The sequence below is a fragment of the Pristiophorus japonicus genome, chromosome 3 (genome assembly GCF_044704955.1).
Source record: "Pristiophorus japonicus isolate sPriJap1 chromosome 3, sPriJap1.hap1, whole genome shotgun sequence".
Classification (NCBI taxonomy): Eukaryota; Metazoa; Chordata; class Chondrichthyes; family Pristiophoridae; genus Pristiophorus; species Pristiophorus japonicus.
In genome coordinates this window covers 314,915,505-314,932,013 of record NC_091979.1, presented here as the reverse complement: position 1 = coordinate 314,932,013, position 16,509 = coordinate 314,915,505, and the positions used below count along the sequence as shown (strand labels likewise).

Sequence of the window (16,509 nt, the reverse complement as noted above, 5' to 3'; positions counted from 1 at the left end):
GCGCTTCACAGGAGTGTTATAAGACAAAACAAATAAATCTGACACCGAGCCACACAAGAAGAAATTACGGCAGATGACCAAGGTCAAAGAGGTAGGTTTTAAGGAGCATCTTAAAGGAGGAAAGAGAGGTAGAGAGGCAGAGAGGTTAAAGGAGGGAGTTTCAGAGCTTAGCACCCAGGCAGCTGAAGGCATGGCCACCAATAGCTGAGCAGTTACAATCAGGGATGCTCAAGAGGGCAGAATTAGAGGAGCGCAGACATCTTGGGGGGATTGCGAGGGTAAAGGAGATTAGAGATAGGGAGGGGCGAGGCCATGCAGGGATTTGTAAACAAGAATGAGAATTTTGAAATGGAGGCATTTGCTTAACCGGGAGCCAATGTAGATCAGCGAGCACAGGGGAGATGACCTCAAGTTTACTTAGGGTAGAATGTGGGAGGCCAGCCAGGAGTGGGGTTGTAGTCAAATCTAGAGGTAACAACGGTATGGATGAGCCGAGGCAGGGGCGGAGACGAGTAAGGTTATGGATGTGAAAATAGGCAGTTTTAGTTATGCCGCAGAAAAGTGGCCGGAAGCTTATTTCAGGGTCAAACATGACACTTAGGTTGCGTACACTCTGGTTCAGCCTCAGACAGATGCCAGGGAGAGGGATGGAGTCAGTGGCTCGGGAATGCAGTTTGTGACGGGGACCAAAGACAATGGCTTCGGTCTTCCCAATATTTAATTGGAGAAAGTATAGGCTAATATAGCAGTCATTTTACAGGTAAGGAAGATCCCACTAACAGCAATTAGAGAAATGACCAATTAAACTTGCTTTTTGATTGGAAGAACTCCCTGCCTTGATATCAAAATTCTCATGCTTGTTTTCAAAACCCTCCATGGCCTCGTCCTCCCAATTTCTGTAATCACCTCCAACCCCTCCCCCGCCTCAAGATGTCTGCGCTCCTCTAATTCTGTCCTCTTTAGCATCCCTGATTATAATCTCAACTATTGGTGGCCGTGCCTTCTGTTGCTTAGGCCCCAAGCTCTGGAATTTCCTGCCTAAACCTCTCCGCCTCTCTTTGCTCCTTAAAATCTTTGTCTCTTTGACCAAGCTGTTGGTCCTCTGCCCTACTTTCTCCTTATGTGGCTCAGTGTCAAATTTTGTGTCTCCCAATACTCCTATGAAGCACCTTGGGAAGTTTCACTATATTAAAGGAGCTTTTTAAATACAAGTTGTTGTTCTTGTCGCTGATTTTCAAATAGTGCAATAGAATCGTCAAAGTCTATCAGAACCACTAGACCACTACTGTCAGCTTAGTGTCTCATCCAAAGGATGGCACCTCCAACAATGCAGCACTCGCTCAACACTGCACTGAAATGTCAGCAGAGATCCTAGAATGGAACTTGAATCCACAACAATCTAACTCAGAGGCAAGAGTGCTATCCACTGAGCAATGCTGACACACATAAGCAGAATGCCCACATCTGAACCTCTTATTCTAACAACTTGCATTTATATAGCGCCTTTAACAAAGTAAAATATCCCATATTCCTTATATTATATAGGCAAAGTTTGCGACAAGTCTTATTCCACATCATGGCCAATGACTGTCACAATGCCCTCGATAGATGGCAGCCATCTGTGACTGAATTGCATGACTTGAAGTGAATGCAATTGCACCATGTAATTTGAACTGCTGTGGTAGAACATTTAAAGCATATTAACATCTCCTAGCATAGATATATTGTGGATTGTAAGTTATTAATGTATGCAGGACAAGTTACACCAAAGCACTTGCAATATTTACTATAGACTGCTGCATTGCTGTTCCCTTTCAATATTAACTACTCAAGGGTACAAACTTTCATTTAATTTTTCATCCAGATTCTACTTCTCTGGTCATTCCAATCATGATGGCAAAAGACCAAAAGCTTGACTGCATAAAACCAAAAAGAACTTGTCTGCAATATGTGAAACATAAACTTTAAGTGTCATAAGATTGCAGATTAAGGGTTAATGATAAAACATGTATACATTTGTATTTTCATAAAGAACTGTGTATGGGAACAATATTTAACAAATGTTGGGCATATTTTTGTTCAAAGTCTACCTTAATGCTAGGTTTGACCGAAACACAGCTTTCTTAACAAGTTTGTTTTGCATCATTTTTCACTCAAGTCTCAAAATATTTTCGAAACGCCAGCACATTTCCCAATTTATATTCATAATCCAGTGTGTCGTGCAGCTTAATTATAAAAACGCTGCATGATACTCAAGCAAAATTTAAAGTTTTGACACTAAGTGGAAAATGTTTTCTGAAGGCATAATATGCCAAATTTGTGGAATACTTTCACCTACAGTAGATCCTAGAAACATGACAAAAAGCATGCTGTATGGTTATTTTCAAACCATGTTATACTCAAAGTCATAACAGGAAAGCATTAATTTAAAATACTACTCCTGAATTTTGTTGCTTTTATTTACAAACCTGTATCAAGAACTCAAAAATATCAGTAGTTCTTCCTCAGGGTATTTAATTTAGTTATGCAAATATCTTGCATATGCAGCACATTTTTGCACCCTAACAAAGGAAACACTGAAAATAGGCAAAATTGATCAACCAAAATGTCAATACACAAATATACCAACCAGTGCCACAGTGAAAAACTCAGTTATACAAACACATAGATTTGAATACTGAAGTGCGAACGGACGATTTGCATCTCATCAACACCAGAGACTGGGTACAACCCAAGTTTTCCTTACATGTATAATCGACAACCATGTCTGCAAAGTTGCTACCAAGAATGGAGGATTCATACATTTTTTTTTAAATGCCTAACCATTTTCCAAAGAACCACGTGACATAAAACTGCAGTTAATTCTAATGCAGTGCAGGTTTATCAGCTACATTACACACAATATTTCAAATCCTAGTAAAGTGCACAAGATCAGACAGTGTGTCTTGTAATTTTAATCTGATGCACAATGACATCACCACCATAAACTGCACGTTACTGTATTCCACTTGCATGTCAGTTTTCTGTCCTTCCATTCCACTGCTACTAAACTAGAAATAAGGCCAAAGGTAGCAGCAAAATGACCAGTCACTAGATCCATTCCAATCAAATAAAAAGGAACCTCAAATGACTCCTAAATCATTGTATTAGTGACAATATTAACAGCACAATGACATTGAGGGTTTTTAAAAACTGCACCTAAAAGATCTACTGCACATTTCACTAAATAGCAGCATCACTTGTACATTGAACTAGACTACTCAATCCAGTAGTGATAGAATAGCAGCAGAGTAAAGGAATTGGCCTCAACACTGCAAAGTGATTACCTTTAATTATATGAAAGGTCGTGCAAAAATGTAAACTCGTGCCTTTAAAATGTACTTTGAACGATATTACGCATTTTGGCTAAAAAGTCACATATTTGGCATTTAACTTCATCCACTCCTATCTAGGCCAAGACCTAATCGCACTCTGTACAGTACAGTACGTATACCCCCTGCAGAGGCTACGCATGGCAGCTCTAGCTCTGCACAATAGGTATTTCAGCACCACAATGCAATGTATATATAATGACAGCACACATTCGATTCCGAACGGCTGGGCCCCACGTCCAATTATTCATTGTTAAATATATTTAAAAAAAAAAGTAACTCACCCAGTATCACTATGCAGCTACTTACGAATTAGCCCATTTAAATGCTGAAAAAATATAAATTGTGAGTGGGGGGGGGGGGAACCAGGTCTCCCCCCGTCCCTTATCTAAAAAATAAAATGAAGCACTGGCATGGCTTTCTTTACACTTCTCCATTCAAAATCATTAAGTAAGGCACAGTTTTCCAACCCCCTCAAAATAAAATGGATACATGTCAAGTCCAAGTCGAATCCATCTTCCTGGTATCTCCTCTTGTTCCTGCTGACAAGTTCTTTGATTCTCGAAGCCATGTCTGTGCGATCCCGGTTGGAAGAGGAGGAGGAGGTGGTGGTGGTGGTGGTGGATGTAGAAGTGGGTTTTTTTGGCTTGGCGTGTGCCTTAATTCTGGCTGCTGTCACACCGGGGCCTACACACCGACTGCCAGCAACCCTTCCCCACACAGACACCACACGCTCGCCCCTCTCTTTTTCTCTGTCCTCTCCGGGCGCCGTTAATATTCTCCGCGGGGGCGTCTCTCCGGTTTTTTTAGATCACCATCGAATGAGATAAAGGGGGAGTTGGGGTGGGGTGGGGGGGGGGAAAAAAGAGAAAAGGGGGCGAGGGGAGGGAGAAATAATCCGAAAGGGGGGTAAAAGTGAAAGCGGTGCGGGAGGGGGAGGAGGAGGAGGAGGGGGCGGCTGCCACATTCACCGTCTCTCGCTGCGATTTTCCCTCCTCCACTATCGCCTCCACCGCCACCGCCGCCGTTACCGTCGGTCGGGGGGGAAGGAGAGAGAAAAGAAATCCTCGCCCGTGCTCCAAAGAGGAATTTAAAACGATTTAAAAAAAATATATCTATATGTTTTAAAAAAAAATTATACATCCGCAGCCGCTCCTCGCCCTTCCGTCAGAAATAATCCAAACTCCGGGATCCAGACCGCTCCGTATTAAAAATAATAATCATAAAAAGTCAGCAGGAAGCCAAGACACGACAAACCCCCCCCTTTCCCCTTCCCCTTCTTTCTTCTTCTTCCTTCTCTTCTTTCTCTCTCTCCCCCTCTCTCGGCCGATCGCTCCGGCTCCGGCTCCCGCTCCGGCTCCGGCTCTGGCCCCGGCCCTGGCCACGGCTCCAGCTCCGGCCCCAGCCCTGGCACCGACTCCAGCTCCCCAAGCTGCTGCGGCCGCCCGACTCTCAAACTTCCATCATGGCTTCCCAGGGAAGAGGGAAAAAAAAAAAGCGCAATGGCCCCGAGTGGGAATGAGAGAGAGAGAGCGAGCGAGCGAGCGAGAGAGAGAGAAAATAACCCTCCGCCTATTAAAACATAAACCCTCCCTTCACCCCCTCTCTCTCTCTCTCTCTCTCTGCCAGCAATGCAAGTCCGGGGGGTGGGGGGGGGGTCGCTGTGTTGTGTGCCGATTAAACCGTTCGAATCCGTCAGGTTTTGCCGCCTCTTAGCGTTTTCGATTCTCGATTCGGTTAACGAATGAGATAGGGCTGGCGGTCGGGGGCAATATGAAGTGAATTAAATCAGTATTACAACATTTGCGTTGGTGATTCGGTGGGCGGCGTGACACCGGTGGCCGGCACTACTTGCGGCGGTCACGTGCCCGCCCCGGCTGCGCTTTGGGGGAAGTGGCGGCCGCGCGCGCGCGCGCACACGCACGCGCGAGAGCGAGCGGTTAAACGGCTTCGGGAGAGGTGGCGGTGGCGGCCGAGCGGCAAGTCACACGGACCGGGCAAAGAGGGGGTAGGGAATTATCCTGTGGAGAAAGGTGGGTGGTTTTCGCTTCAGGATCTCACTTTTAAGCCCTCAGCCTAAATGAAGTTAAAGGGGAGGGGGGAGGGGGGGGGGGGAGCTGGCGGTGACGCGGCGACGCACCGACCGACCGACCTTCCCTCCAGCGGGCCTGCGGAAAGCCGCCGGCCTTTGCTCCTCAGCCTCGCTGCTTCAGCGATCCCCACCCCAAAAAAAAAACACCCCGCTTTGTGCAATTGAGCCGCGCTCTTGTGTGAAGAGAGGGGACGCCAGGAGGCGGCCGGTGTGGCGTTTATTTAACAAAAGTCTGGAGCTGGAGGCTGGCCTCCGCCATCTTTGTAAAGGAGCAAGCTATTTCGGGGCACATCGGGTTACACTCGCAACCAGCCGCTCACCACTTCAGGCTGCGACATGGTTCAGAAACATGTCAAAGGACACCGTTAAAATACTTGGATTATAAAATCGGTTGTTGAGCACCACTCTCCATCTGTGTTGCAGATATGCCCCCTCTTCTTCCCGCCCCGGGTTACTTTGGGAATCACAATTTAGATAGGAATTGGACAACTCCTCCAATTTAGAGGTCACCGAAGAGCTTCAGAACATTTTAGGAATGCCTTGGACTGAAGTTGGGAATAAGGAAAGGACAGCAAGAACACCTAGAATTAAACTACAGCCGAGCCTCTGAAATAGATGGCAATAGTCAGGAATATAACCATTTAGATTCATGTTTACATGGCCATTATAAAGAAATGAAAAGGCCATTACAGGTGACACATAAGAGATCTGAATAGATGTGAATTGGCAATCCTCTGGATATTTGAACCATTTTACCGAACCTGTTCGTAAATTCGTGTTAGTTATGGCAGTGTAGATATGAATAACGTTGATTATGGTTAGTATGAATATACATTGGGTATTCAGGATGCTGAAATATATCCCCCACCAGATAAATGAAGAACCATCACGTTCGGTGAAGACTGGAGATAATGCCATATTATTGGCGGCAGCTATATGAAACCTAATTTTTGAAACATTGTAGAATATACTGGCCTTAAATAGTTGGGCAGATACCCAACGCAACTGTTGACATTGAACCAAAACTAGCAGCAGCCTGTAAAACCATGGGCATTCCAATTTTAATGATTGTCATGACTACAGTGCTCATGGAGGAATGATTGAAGTTTGCTTGGTATGCATCATGGGGTTCAGATTAGCTACTTAAATTGCCATTTGATAGTTAAAAATATTTGAGTTTCATGCAATGGACTTGTGATTGAATAGAAGGAAGCAGAGCAAATAATGTATAATGCTGAAGCCTTTCAATAATATCCACGGATTTTAGTGCAACTCAAGTCAGTGAAGTGCAAATCTGAGCAGAGTTATCTTTACAATCTAGTGAGTGTTGACCATTGATGTCAAATGCTCTAGTTCCTCACTAAGCATCCTCCCTGTAGAATATTCTGTTTGTTGCTGAGAACATATGGGACAAGTTTTTTTCCGAATGAAACAGCCACCTTATCTCTGTGGGGTGGGGGAGGGGGCGAAACATCCATTTCAAATGAGATCATGATTTATAAACATTATCCACTAAGCCATCAGTTGGAATATGCATAAAAAGACATTATTAAACAAGATAATAAACTTTCCAGCCTGCGGTCACAAAGTATGTTAAGGCAGTTACGACTGCCATTCTACTGAATGCTTTATCCACACTGGTTACTGAAGCAGTGTGATAGAACTGTCCTTATGTATATTTAATACCACAGAAAAAAATGGAAATTTGGTAAAGGGGGTACTGTTGTCAAGTATAGCAGGATCGCTACCTGGCTGAGTCTGAATGGCAACTGTGTGACAACTCCAATCTCTGAACCATGACTTCACTATTGAACAATAAACCATAATTTCCCAGACTGTCGTCAATTTCTTCTTGAGTACTTTTTGCACAGAAGGTTCTTAGGACATGTATTCATTACACAAGTAGCTATGGGGGAAGAGTACATATTTGAGATGAGCAGTCTTTGCATTTTGATAAATATCTAAAACTCCACTGATGCTGCATATTGTAAATAGATGCATCACATGTGGTTTACAGCTGACTACCAATAAGTGAGGAGTTACAGTATTTTGTGACTCATGTTTTGCTGTGTTAATTTTCATTTTATTCTGCCATTAAATGGTCTTATTCCTAGGATTCTTGTTGGTGATGCTCAAGTCCACAGCAAATATGTCAGCAAGAGTAATTTAGCTGACACTCCCTCTTAAAATGTTCTCTTGCCTACACTCAGTACCTTGTGTGTGTGTGTGTATGTATAATGATCTTATTTCTTGTATATATTTTGTATCTTCCTGCGTAACATGGGATAGAATTTCCGCAGAGTCTGCCCCATTTCCCGCTGCTGGCGAAAACCCTGGAGAAATAGTGTACATGGTTGTTTACGCCACTTCTCAAGATTTCCGCCAAAGTTATGGCAGGAGATCGGATGAACTTTTGCAGAAGTTCCAGATGCAGTTTTATACAGAAAGTACGAGAGATACACAATCTGTAAAGTAAATGCACAAGGCAATATTTTGTGTGTATACCCTTCCTCAAAACAGAAAGATAAGTAAGCCTGTTGCATGGCAGAAGAAAATAAAAGGAAAGGGGAGGAATACAGATAACAGATATTCCAATCATTGAGAGGAAGTTAATGGGTTGTATAATCTGTATATTGCCTACTAGATAAACAGGAACCTCATGGATGATATAAAAGATCAACACAGTGAGGCAAAGAAAATATATTTGAAAAACAAAATCACATACGGCAACAACAACATCCATTTATATAGTGTGTTTAATGCAGCAAAACTTCCCAACAGCATCCATTTATACAGTGTGTTTAATGCAGCAAAACTTCCCAAGGCTGTTGAACAAGAGCGATATGAATAAAAAAACATTTTTGACACCGAGTCACAGAAGGAGATATCAGGACAGATGACAAAAAGCTTGATCAAAGAGTTAGATTTTAAGGAGCATTTTATGAATGATAGAGAGGCGAATACCACCGGAAAGGCAAGAAAATGGAGGGGGAAAAAGTCTGAAATGAAAGCATATGCTGGAAACACACAGCACATCCGCCAGTCCTAAAAAGAAAAAGCACAGGCTAATGTAGATGGAGAACTCTCCACTAGACCTGTGGTCTGACAAAGAGTCTACACAGTAAATTGTATGTTCTTTTTAAAACATTAACAAACATTTCAAATGTTGAAAATGTGGCTAACACAAGAAGTATACATTTTATATGGTTTTTAAAACAAAGTATTTATTGGAGGTTAGTTTTTTTCATCAAAACCATATCATACAGTATGGTCAGAAAAATAGTTTGCTGCATTAGTTCAATTTTTGTCTATGCATTAAGCAGTTACAGTCGATAACCATTACTATTTGAATTTGGGACTGGGGGGGGATCATCAAAAAGTGCTGAAATGGTAAACTAATAAAGTCCAGTTGAATATAATGTTGCACTTAAGAGGACTTGACCTTAATGTTTAACCTTACAATAGTCTGCAAGGTTAATGATATGGTAGAGAAAGCTGAGTCGGTAACTAAGAAACTTGATACACAAAACAAACTAAAATAAATGTGCATGTTAATGGTAAGCAGCACCTGCTTAAACCGAGAACTGGGCATGAGATCTACATCCAAAACAAATAACCATTATTACCGATCAAGAACAATAATAATGCATCTTACTGAGAACAGAGTTCATTTAGTATTACATAGTGCATGCTCGGGTAAAGTGGAACAGAATGGTGGTACCTATAACTACATAACGAAACAATTTTGTTACTCAGAAGGAGGAAAGACAAGTTTGGATCAAATATAATTTAGTTTGGCTCCAGGGCACAACTAATTATTTCAAATTGGTGGTCCATGGATCCTTGGGGCACCACAGGCCTCTGTGAGGTTATCAGATTTCTGTCTGTCTGGACATACTGTGCATTGTGAACAGTGTCTTGAAATCTGAAATCTAGACTTCCTTCTTTGTTGACTTATTAACACATTATTTCTGTTGCTCTATTCTAATAAAAATATTCTGCAATGTTGATGCTTTCCTGTGTATAGCTGGCACTCTTTCGGGCACTAGGACATGGAGTCCCTTGGAGTTTGTCATTGTTTGCAGGGATCTCCACAAGAGTTTGTCAATATTTTTGAATGGTCCCCGCAGAGAAAAAGTTTGAAAACCACTGACCTGGCTGGAACCTGAAGTTCTTAATCACTTTATTTGTAGCATCCCTGGAATCTGATGACCGAGAGTACTTTGTTCCTATTTGCACTGTTTTATATTACAAATTGGAAACTACAGAGTACAATTAGTTCCACAAATGAGTCGTGCGATATAACTCACGAGTGATTATAAGTGAGTTATAACGATCTTGCTCCGAAGTGGAATTAAGAATGTATTCAAAGTTTCACACTGTATTATTTTTATTGCATTTGATTAGATGCAACCAGGTTGGATCTATGCAGATGCAAAACAGTGATCAAACTACAAAATCTTGTTGAACGCTTTTTTATTAATATTACATGAATTGGGGAGCATTTTATGTTGAGAATATTCAGTGTTACATTTACTGGCTCCTTTAAGGAGCAACACCATCCTCTACAGTGTATATTTAAAGAAAGCAAAAATCATATAAGAAGTTAATCTATATATAGAGTAGATTATTATAATCATGGATGTTTCGCATAGGATTCCTAGAAAGTACATAAAATTATTAATGACATCTATAGGCCACAGAGCAGCCATCATTTCATATAAAATGTTCTTAAAAAATCATGTTCAAACCACCAAAAGTCAGCTTGAACCTAACTAGTTTAAATTACATGAAGTCCCTGGAGTCATCACTAGTCTGTCAAAATGGCCGAGCATTCCATAAAATAACAGTGGACAGGCAAACAATGCAATCACAGAACAGCATATTGTAAAATCAGAGTGTCCACTGAACAAAAAGTCCACATTCAAGTCCCCAACCTTTATCTCAGTTGCAAGAACTTGCCACAATCGTCACAAGGCCAGGAAAACACACAAAATAAACAAGTTAAACAGTAGGCAGACATAAAATGACTGGTACTCTGTATTGGTGAAGAATTTACTATACATTACTGTGGTGGTCTCACTCACACCTGTGCATACTTTCTCTTATAATTAAGGTGTGCTTATTTCTCTACCAACAGTAACTATATTTACCCTTTAATTATTTTCTGTAAATCATAGCGATGTTATGAATCGCAAAATTATCTTGGATAGACACTTCTCGAGAACATTTTATCTTATGCATGAGCAATTCCTCTCCAGATTAGAAAACATGCATTTTATCTTGGAACTCCAAAGAAATTGAGAATTCCTACCTTTCTCTAGATTTTTTTAACTTCTGTGTTTTGGATCATTCTCATAAGTGAGTCCCTACTTCCTATGTCTTAAAAACTATTTTCAATAGTTTAAATACTTTAGTTACATGGCCATCTGTTAACTATTTAAGTACTGGAATTACCTGTGCCTCCATAGGAATGCATTCTTGTTTTCAGTAACTGGTAGAGCATCACATCATCAGACCCTATTTTAAGTTTAAATTATTAAGCAAATTTATTTTAAAAAGGTGAACAATGAAATAAATAGCAGTAATATAATACATATATTTATTTACAGTAAAAAATCTTCTATCTAGTTCCTTGACAAATAAATTTACAGAGGCATGGGGAAAGAGCAGTGGAGTGTGACTACTTGGATAGCTCTTTCAAAGAGCCAACACAAACAAGATGGGCCAGATGGTGGTAACCTGTGCTCTATGATTCAATGACAAAAAAGGTCACAATCTAAATGCTAAATTATTCTTCTGTAAACAACTTACATACATACAGTATTTCCTTTACTATTTATTACCACTGGGAGCTATTGCTAGGCTGAACTAGAAGATTAGCCATGATCTTATTGAATGGCGGAGCAGGCTCGAGGGGCCAAATGGCCTACTCCTGCTCCTAGTTCTTATGTTCTTAGATATCTCCCAGGACAATTACTGGGACTTCCTGGATTTGAATACCCATTAATTATTTTTTTTTAAATAACTGGCTGCCATACTTATAAGTAAACAAGTCACAATCTGAGTGAAAGCAGCTTGACTGTCCACTCAAGCTTTGCACAAAATGTGCAACATTTCTATTGAGTTAAGCTTGGGAAAAGATTCTGACTATAACTAATTAAAAAAAACACCTTTATGACAAGTGATTAATCAAAGGAACGCCATCAAAGCTAAAACAAGACAGAAGTGTTTCATTTTTGCCACAAACAAGTCAAGATCTATTAAGTTGTAAAGGTAGGGAACGGTATATTTTTTTCACTGTGGGCAGATGGTTGACATGGCCCAGTACATATCGACTTTTTGTAATTGTCAAAGTGAAGGATGTTGGCCCTGTGAATTGCAATACTTGGCCATTTCAATTACCAGTATTAACATCAAGCACTTCCAGGGTAGGTATGATACAAAAGGCTGCAGGGTAATGCTCTCTTTGCTTCTGGCCTTTCTTCAGAAAAACACTCCCTATTCAACTTGAGTAACATTTAAATTTGGTCCATGAACTATCCCTATCTGAGAGAGATACCATTTGGGTTTAATTTGGCCAGGCTCATGTCACGTAGAACCCTCAGACAAAGACAAAGAGAATAATCATCTCATCCTGTTGGGCTGAATTAACTGCAGAGTTGATAGAATGGTGGAACAATGGTAACCCACTGAGCCACCCAATATCCATGCAATGGTTTATTTTCCTGCACCGCGACCTCTGGAGTCCCCCTTGGATTATACTTGGCTCCCCTCCTCTTCCCTTGGCGACATCATCCACAGACATTCGGCCAGTTTCCACATGCGTCCTGACTACACTCTGTTCTACTCCTCCACTGCCTCTGTAGCCTGCTTGTCCATAAACTTTAACACATCCAATGCTCTACTGCCTACATCCAATTCTGCACCAAGTCCCCACTGATCTACATTGGCTCCCAGTCCAAAGAATCAAGTTTAAAATTTTCACCCTCATGTTTAAATCCCTTCAGAGATAAAATCGACTCCATGATCATTAAATTTTACCTGTAGCTGCTTTATCTATCAGTTAGTTGTTTTTGGTGTCTGGTGTCTCCAGTGCTGTACAATGATCTGGGTTGAGAAATGCTATTGCATTGTCTGAGTGTGTTATTTTGCAAAAGAAATCACTGCATTATAGTTTCCATAACTTTGAACCACCTATCAATTAGTACTGCATAAAGAATTGGAGAGATTGTTTCAAATAGATTTAATATCTGAAATTGGGGCTTTGTTCTGTCAAACTCCTTATTTTCTCCTTCCTATTTTCATTCTTCATGAAAGGGGTTTAGTTGTCTATGGAAGATCTTAATCTGTGGGAAAACTGATTATTGTCTAATAATGATGTTCAATGAAAAGGTCCACTGTCAAGTTAGCTAAGCAGTGGAGTCTGGGGAGAGGGAGAGAGTCTGGGGAGAGAGAGAGCGAGAGTCTGGGGAGAAAGAGAGCGAGAGAGACTGGGGAGTGAGAGAGAGAAAGGGGCTGCGTGGAGAGAGAGAGAGGGGGGCTGGGGGGAGAGGGAGAAGAGAGAGAGGGGCTGGGGGGAGAGAGAGAGAGGCTTGGGAGAGAGAGAGGCTGGGGGGAGAGAGAGAGAGTGGTGAACCTGTGGAATTCTCTACCACAGAAAGTAGTTGAGGCCAATTCACTAAATATATTCAAAAGGGAGTTAGATGAAGTCCTTACTACTCGGGGGATCAAGGGGTATGGCGTGAAAGCAGGAAGGGGGTACTGAAGTTTCATGTTCAGCCATGAACTCATTGAATGGCGGTGCAGGCTAGAAGGGCTGAATGGCCTGCTCCTGCACCTATTTTCTATGTTTCTATGTTTCTATGATCAGTGAGACAAGACTATGGATTCAATTTAGCTTTTGTTTCCCTTTTAATGTGCATGTGATACTTTAATGGTAAAAGGGGAGGGGGGTCGTGGTATTGATTAAATAAACTATTACAGCTGTGAGGAGGGATGATATGTTAGAGGGATCATCAAACAAGGTCATATGGGTTGAACTGAAAAACAAAAAAAGGGGCGATCACACTGCTGGGAGTGTACTATAGACCCCCAAACAGTGAGAGGGAGATAAAAGAGCAAATATGTAGGCAAATTTCTGAGAAGTGCAAAAACTATCGGGCAGTAATAAGGGATTTCAATTATCCTAATATTAACTGGGACAAAATTAGTGTGAAGGGTATAGAGGGCGCGGAATTCCTAAAATGCATTCAAGAGAACTTTTTTAGCCAGTATGTAGCAAGCCCAACACTGGAGGAGCCGGTTCTGGATTTAGTTCTAGGGAATGGAGCTGGGCAGGTAGAAGGGGTATCAGTGGGAGAGCATTTAGGTGCTAGTGACCTTAATTCAGTTAGATTTAAGGCAGTTATGGAAAAGGACAAAGATAGACCAGGAATAAAAGTTCTAAATTGGGGAAAAGCCAACCTTGCTAAGCTGAGAGGTGATTTAGCCATCGTGGACTGGAAACAGCCACTTGAAGGTAAATCAGTGTCAAGAGCAATGGGAGGTATTCAAGGAGGAGATCCGGAGGGTTCAGGCCAAATATGTGCCCTTAAAGAAAAAGGATGGGACTATCAAATCTTGAGCCCCTTGGATGTCTAGGGACATACAGGGTAGGATAAAGAAAAAAAGGGAAGCTAATGACAGATACCGTGGGCTCAATACTGCAGAATCTCTAGAGAAGTATAGAAAGTCCAGGGGTGAAATTAAGAAGGATATTAGGAAAGCAAAGAGAGAGCATGAAAAATTCTTGGCAAGTAAAATCAAGGAAAACCCAAAAATGTTTTATAAATATATTAAGAGCAAGAGTATAACTAAAGAAAGGGTAGGGCCTATTAGAGACCATGAGGATAATCTGTGTGTGGAGGCGGAAGATGTGGGTATGGTTCTTAATGAATACTTTGCGTCTGTTTTCACAAAAGAGAGGGTTGATGCAGACACTGCTATTGAGGAGTAGTATGAAATATTTGATGAAATAAACATAGTGAGAGAGGATGTATTAAGGGGTTTAGCAGCTTTGAAAGTGGATAAGTCCCCAGGCACAGATGAAATGTATCCCAGGCTGTTAAGCGAAGCAAAAGAGAAAATAGCAGAGGCTTCGACCATCATTTTCCAATCCTCTCTGTCTTCAGGTGTGGTGCCAGAGGACTGGAGGACTGCTTAATGTACCTTTGTTTAAGAAGGGAGAAAGGGATAGACCGAGTAATTACAGGCCAGTCAGCCTAACCTTGGTGGTGGAAAAATTATTGGAAAAAATCCTGAAGAATAGGATAAATCATTTAGAAAGACACGGATTAATCAAGGACAGTCAGCACGGATTTGCTATGGGAAGGTCGTGTCTGACTAACGATTGAATTTTTCGAGGAGGTAACCAGAAGGGTCGATGAGGGCAGAGCATATGATGGAGTGTATATTGATTTTAGCAAAGCTTTTGATAAGGTCCCACATGACAGACTGGTCATGAAAATAAAAGCCCATGGGATCCAGGGCAAAGTGGCAAGTTGGATCCAAAATTGGCTCACAGGCAGGAAGCAAAAGGTAATGGTTGATGAGCGTTTTTGTGACTGGAAGGATGCTTCCAGTGGGGTTCTGCAGGGCTCAGTACTAGATCCCATTTGTAGTATACATCAATGATCTAGACTTGAATATAGGGGGTATGATTAAGAAGTTTGCAGATGATCCTAAAATCGGCTGTGTGGTTGATAATGAAGAAGAAAGCTGCGGACTGCAGGAAGATATGAATTAACTAGTCAGGTGGGCAGAACAGTGGCAAATGAAATTTAATCTGGAGAAGTGAGAGGTAATGCATTTTGGCAAGGCTAACAAGGCAAGGGAATGCACATTAAATAGTAGGGCACTGAGAAGTGTAGAGGCTTAAAGGGACCTTGGAGTGCACGTCCACAGATCCCTGAAGGTAGCAGGCCAGATAGATAAGGTGGTTAACAAGGCATATAGAATGCTTGCCTTTATTAGCCGAGGCATAGAATACAAGAGCGGGGGAGGGGTATGCTTGAACTGTATAAAACACTGGTTAGACCGCAGCTGGAGTACTGTGTGCAGTTCTGGTAACCGCATTGCAGGAAGGACGTGATTGCACTGGAGAGGGTACAGAGGAGAATTATGAGGATGTTGCCAGGAGTGGATAATCTTAGCTATGAGGACAGATTGGATAGGCTGGGTTTGTGAGGGGCTTAGCTATAGTGGATACTAAGGGCCTATTTCCCTTAGCAGAGGGGTCAATAACCAGGGGGCATAAATTTAAAGTCATTGGTAGAAGGTTCAGTGGGGATTTGAGGGGAAATTTCTTCACGCAGAGAGTTGTGGGGGTCTGGAACTCACTGTCTGAAAGGGTGGTAGAGGCAGAAATCCTCACCACATTTAAAAAGTACTTGGATGTGCACTTGAAGTGCCGTAACCTGTAGGGTTACGGACCTAGAGCTGGAAAGTGGGATTAGGTTGGATAGCCTCTTGTTGGTCGATATGGACACGATGGGCCGAAATGGCCTCCTTCCATGCTGTAAACTTCTATGATTTTATGATTTTCAAATTGTCAAAACAGCAACAACTAGTATTTCTATAGTGGCTTTAACATAGTAAAACATTCCAAGGCACTTCACAGAAGTATAATCAGACAAAAATCTACACCACCAAAGAGTTTAGAGCCTAGACGGCTGAAATCAAGGGCGCCAATGGTGGGGTGAATAGAAAGGGCATATGCATAAGAGCCCAAATTTGGAGGAAGACGGGCAATGTTTCTTCTAATTTTTTTGGCACCGCACGGCCTCTTTAAAAGGCTGCGCAGGCCATTCAAAATACCACGCATGCGCAGTTTTTCCATTGAAATGCCGACAGGCCAATTGCCAGGATCGCTGGAGCGCTGTGCAGCCACACAGCATAAAGGGAGCATTATACAAGAAGTCTGGGAGAGTTGTCGGGCTGATGGTTGCAGAGATATGGAGGGGTAAAGTCATGAATGGATTTGAACATGATGAGTTAACATGCAGG

The 16,509-nt window shown here is 41.8% G+C and overlaps 2 protein-coding genes across 2 annotated transcripts in view; one reads left to right on the top strand and one right to left on the bottom strand.

Moving 5' to 3' along the window:
- ptenb (phosphatase and tensin homolog B) overlaps window positions 1-4,626 on the bottom strand; it is a 173,419-nt gene extending 168,793 nt beyond the window's left edge. Inside the window, exon 1 of the mRNA XM_070876895.1 lies at window positions 3,864-4,626. Coding sequence (XP_070732996.1) covers window positions 3,864-3,942 — 79 coding nt within the window. The 5' untranslated portion in view covers window positions 3,943-4,626. The remainder of the gene's footprint in view (window positions 1-3,863) is intronic.
- Window positions 4,627-5,323: 697 nt separating this feature from the next.
- atad1b (ATPase family AAA domain containing 1b) overlaps window positions 5,324-16,509 on the top strand; it is a 71,834-nt gene continuing 60,648 nt past the window's right edge. Inside the window, exon 1 of the mRNA XM_070876894.1 lies at window positions 5,324-5,404. The gene's annotated coding sequence lies outside the window, so the exon portion shown is untranslated. The remainder of the gene's footprint in view (window positions 5,405-16,509) is intronic.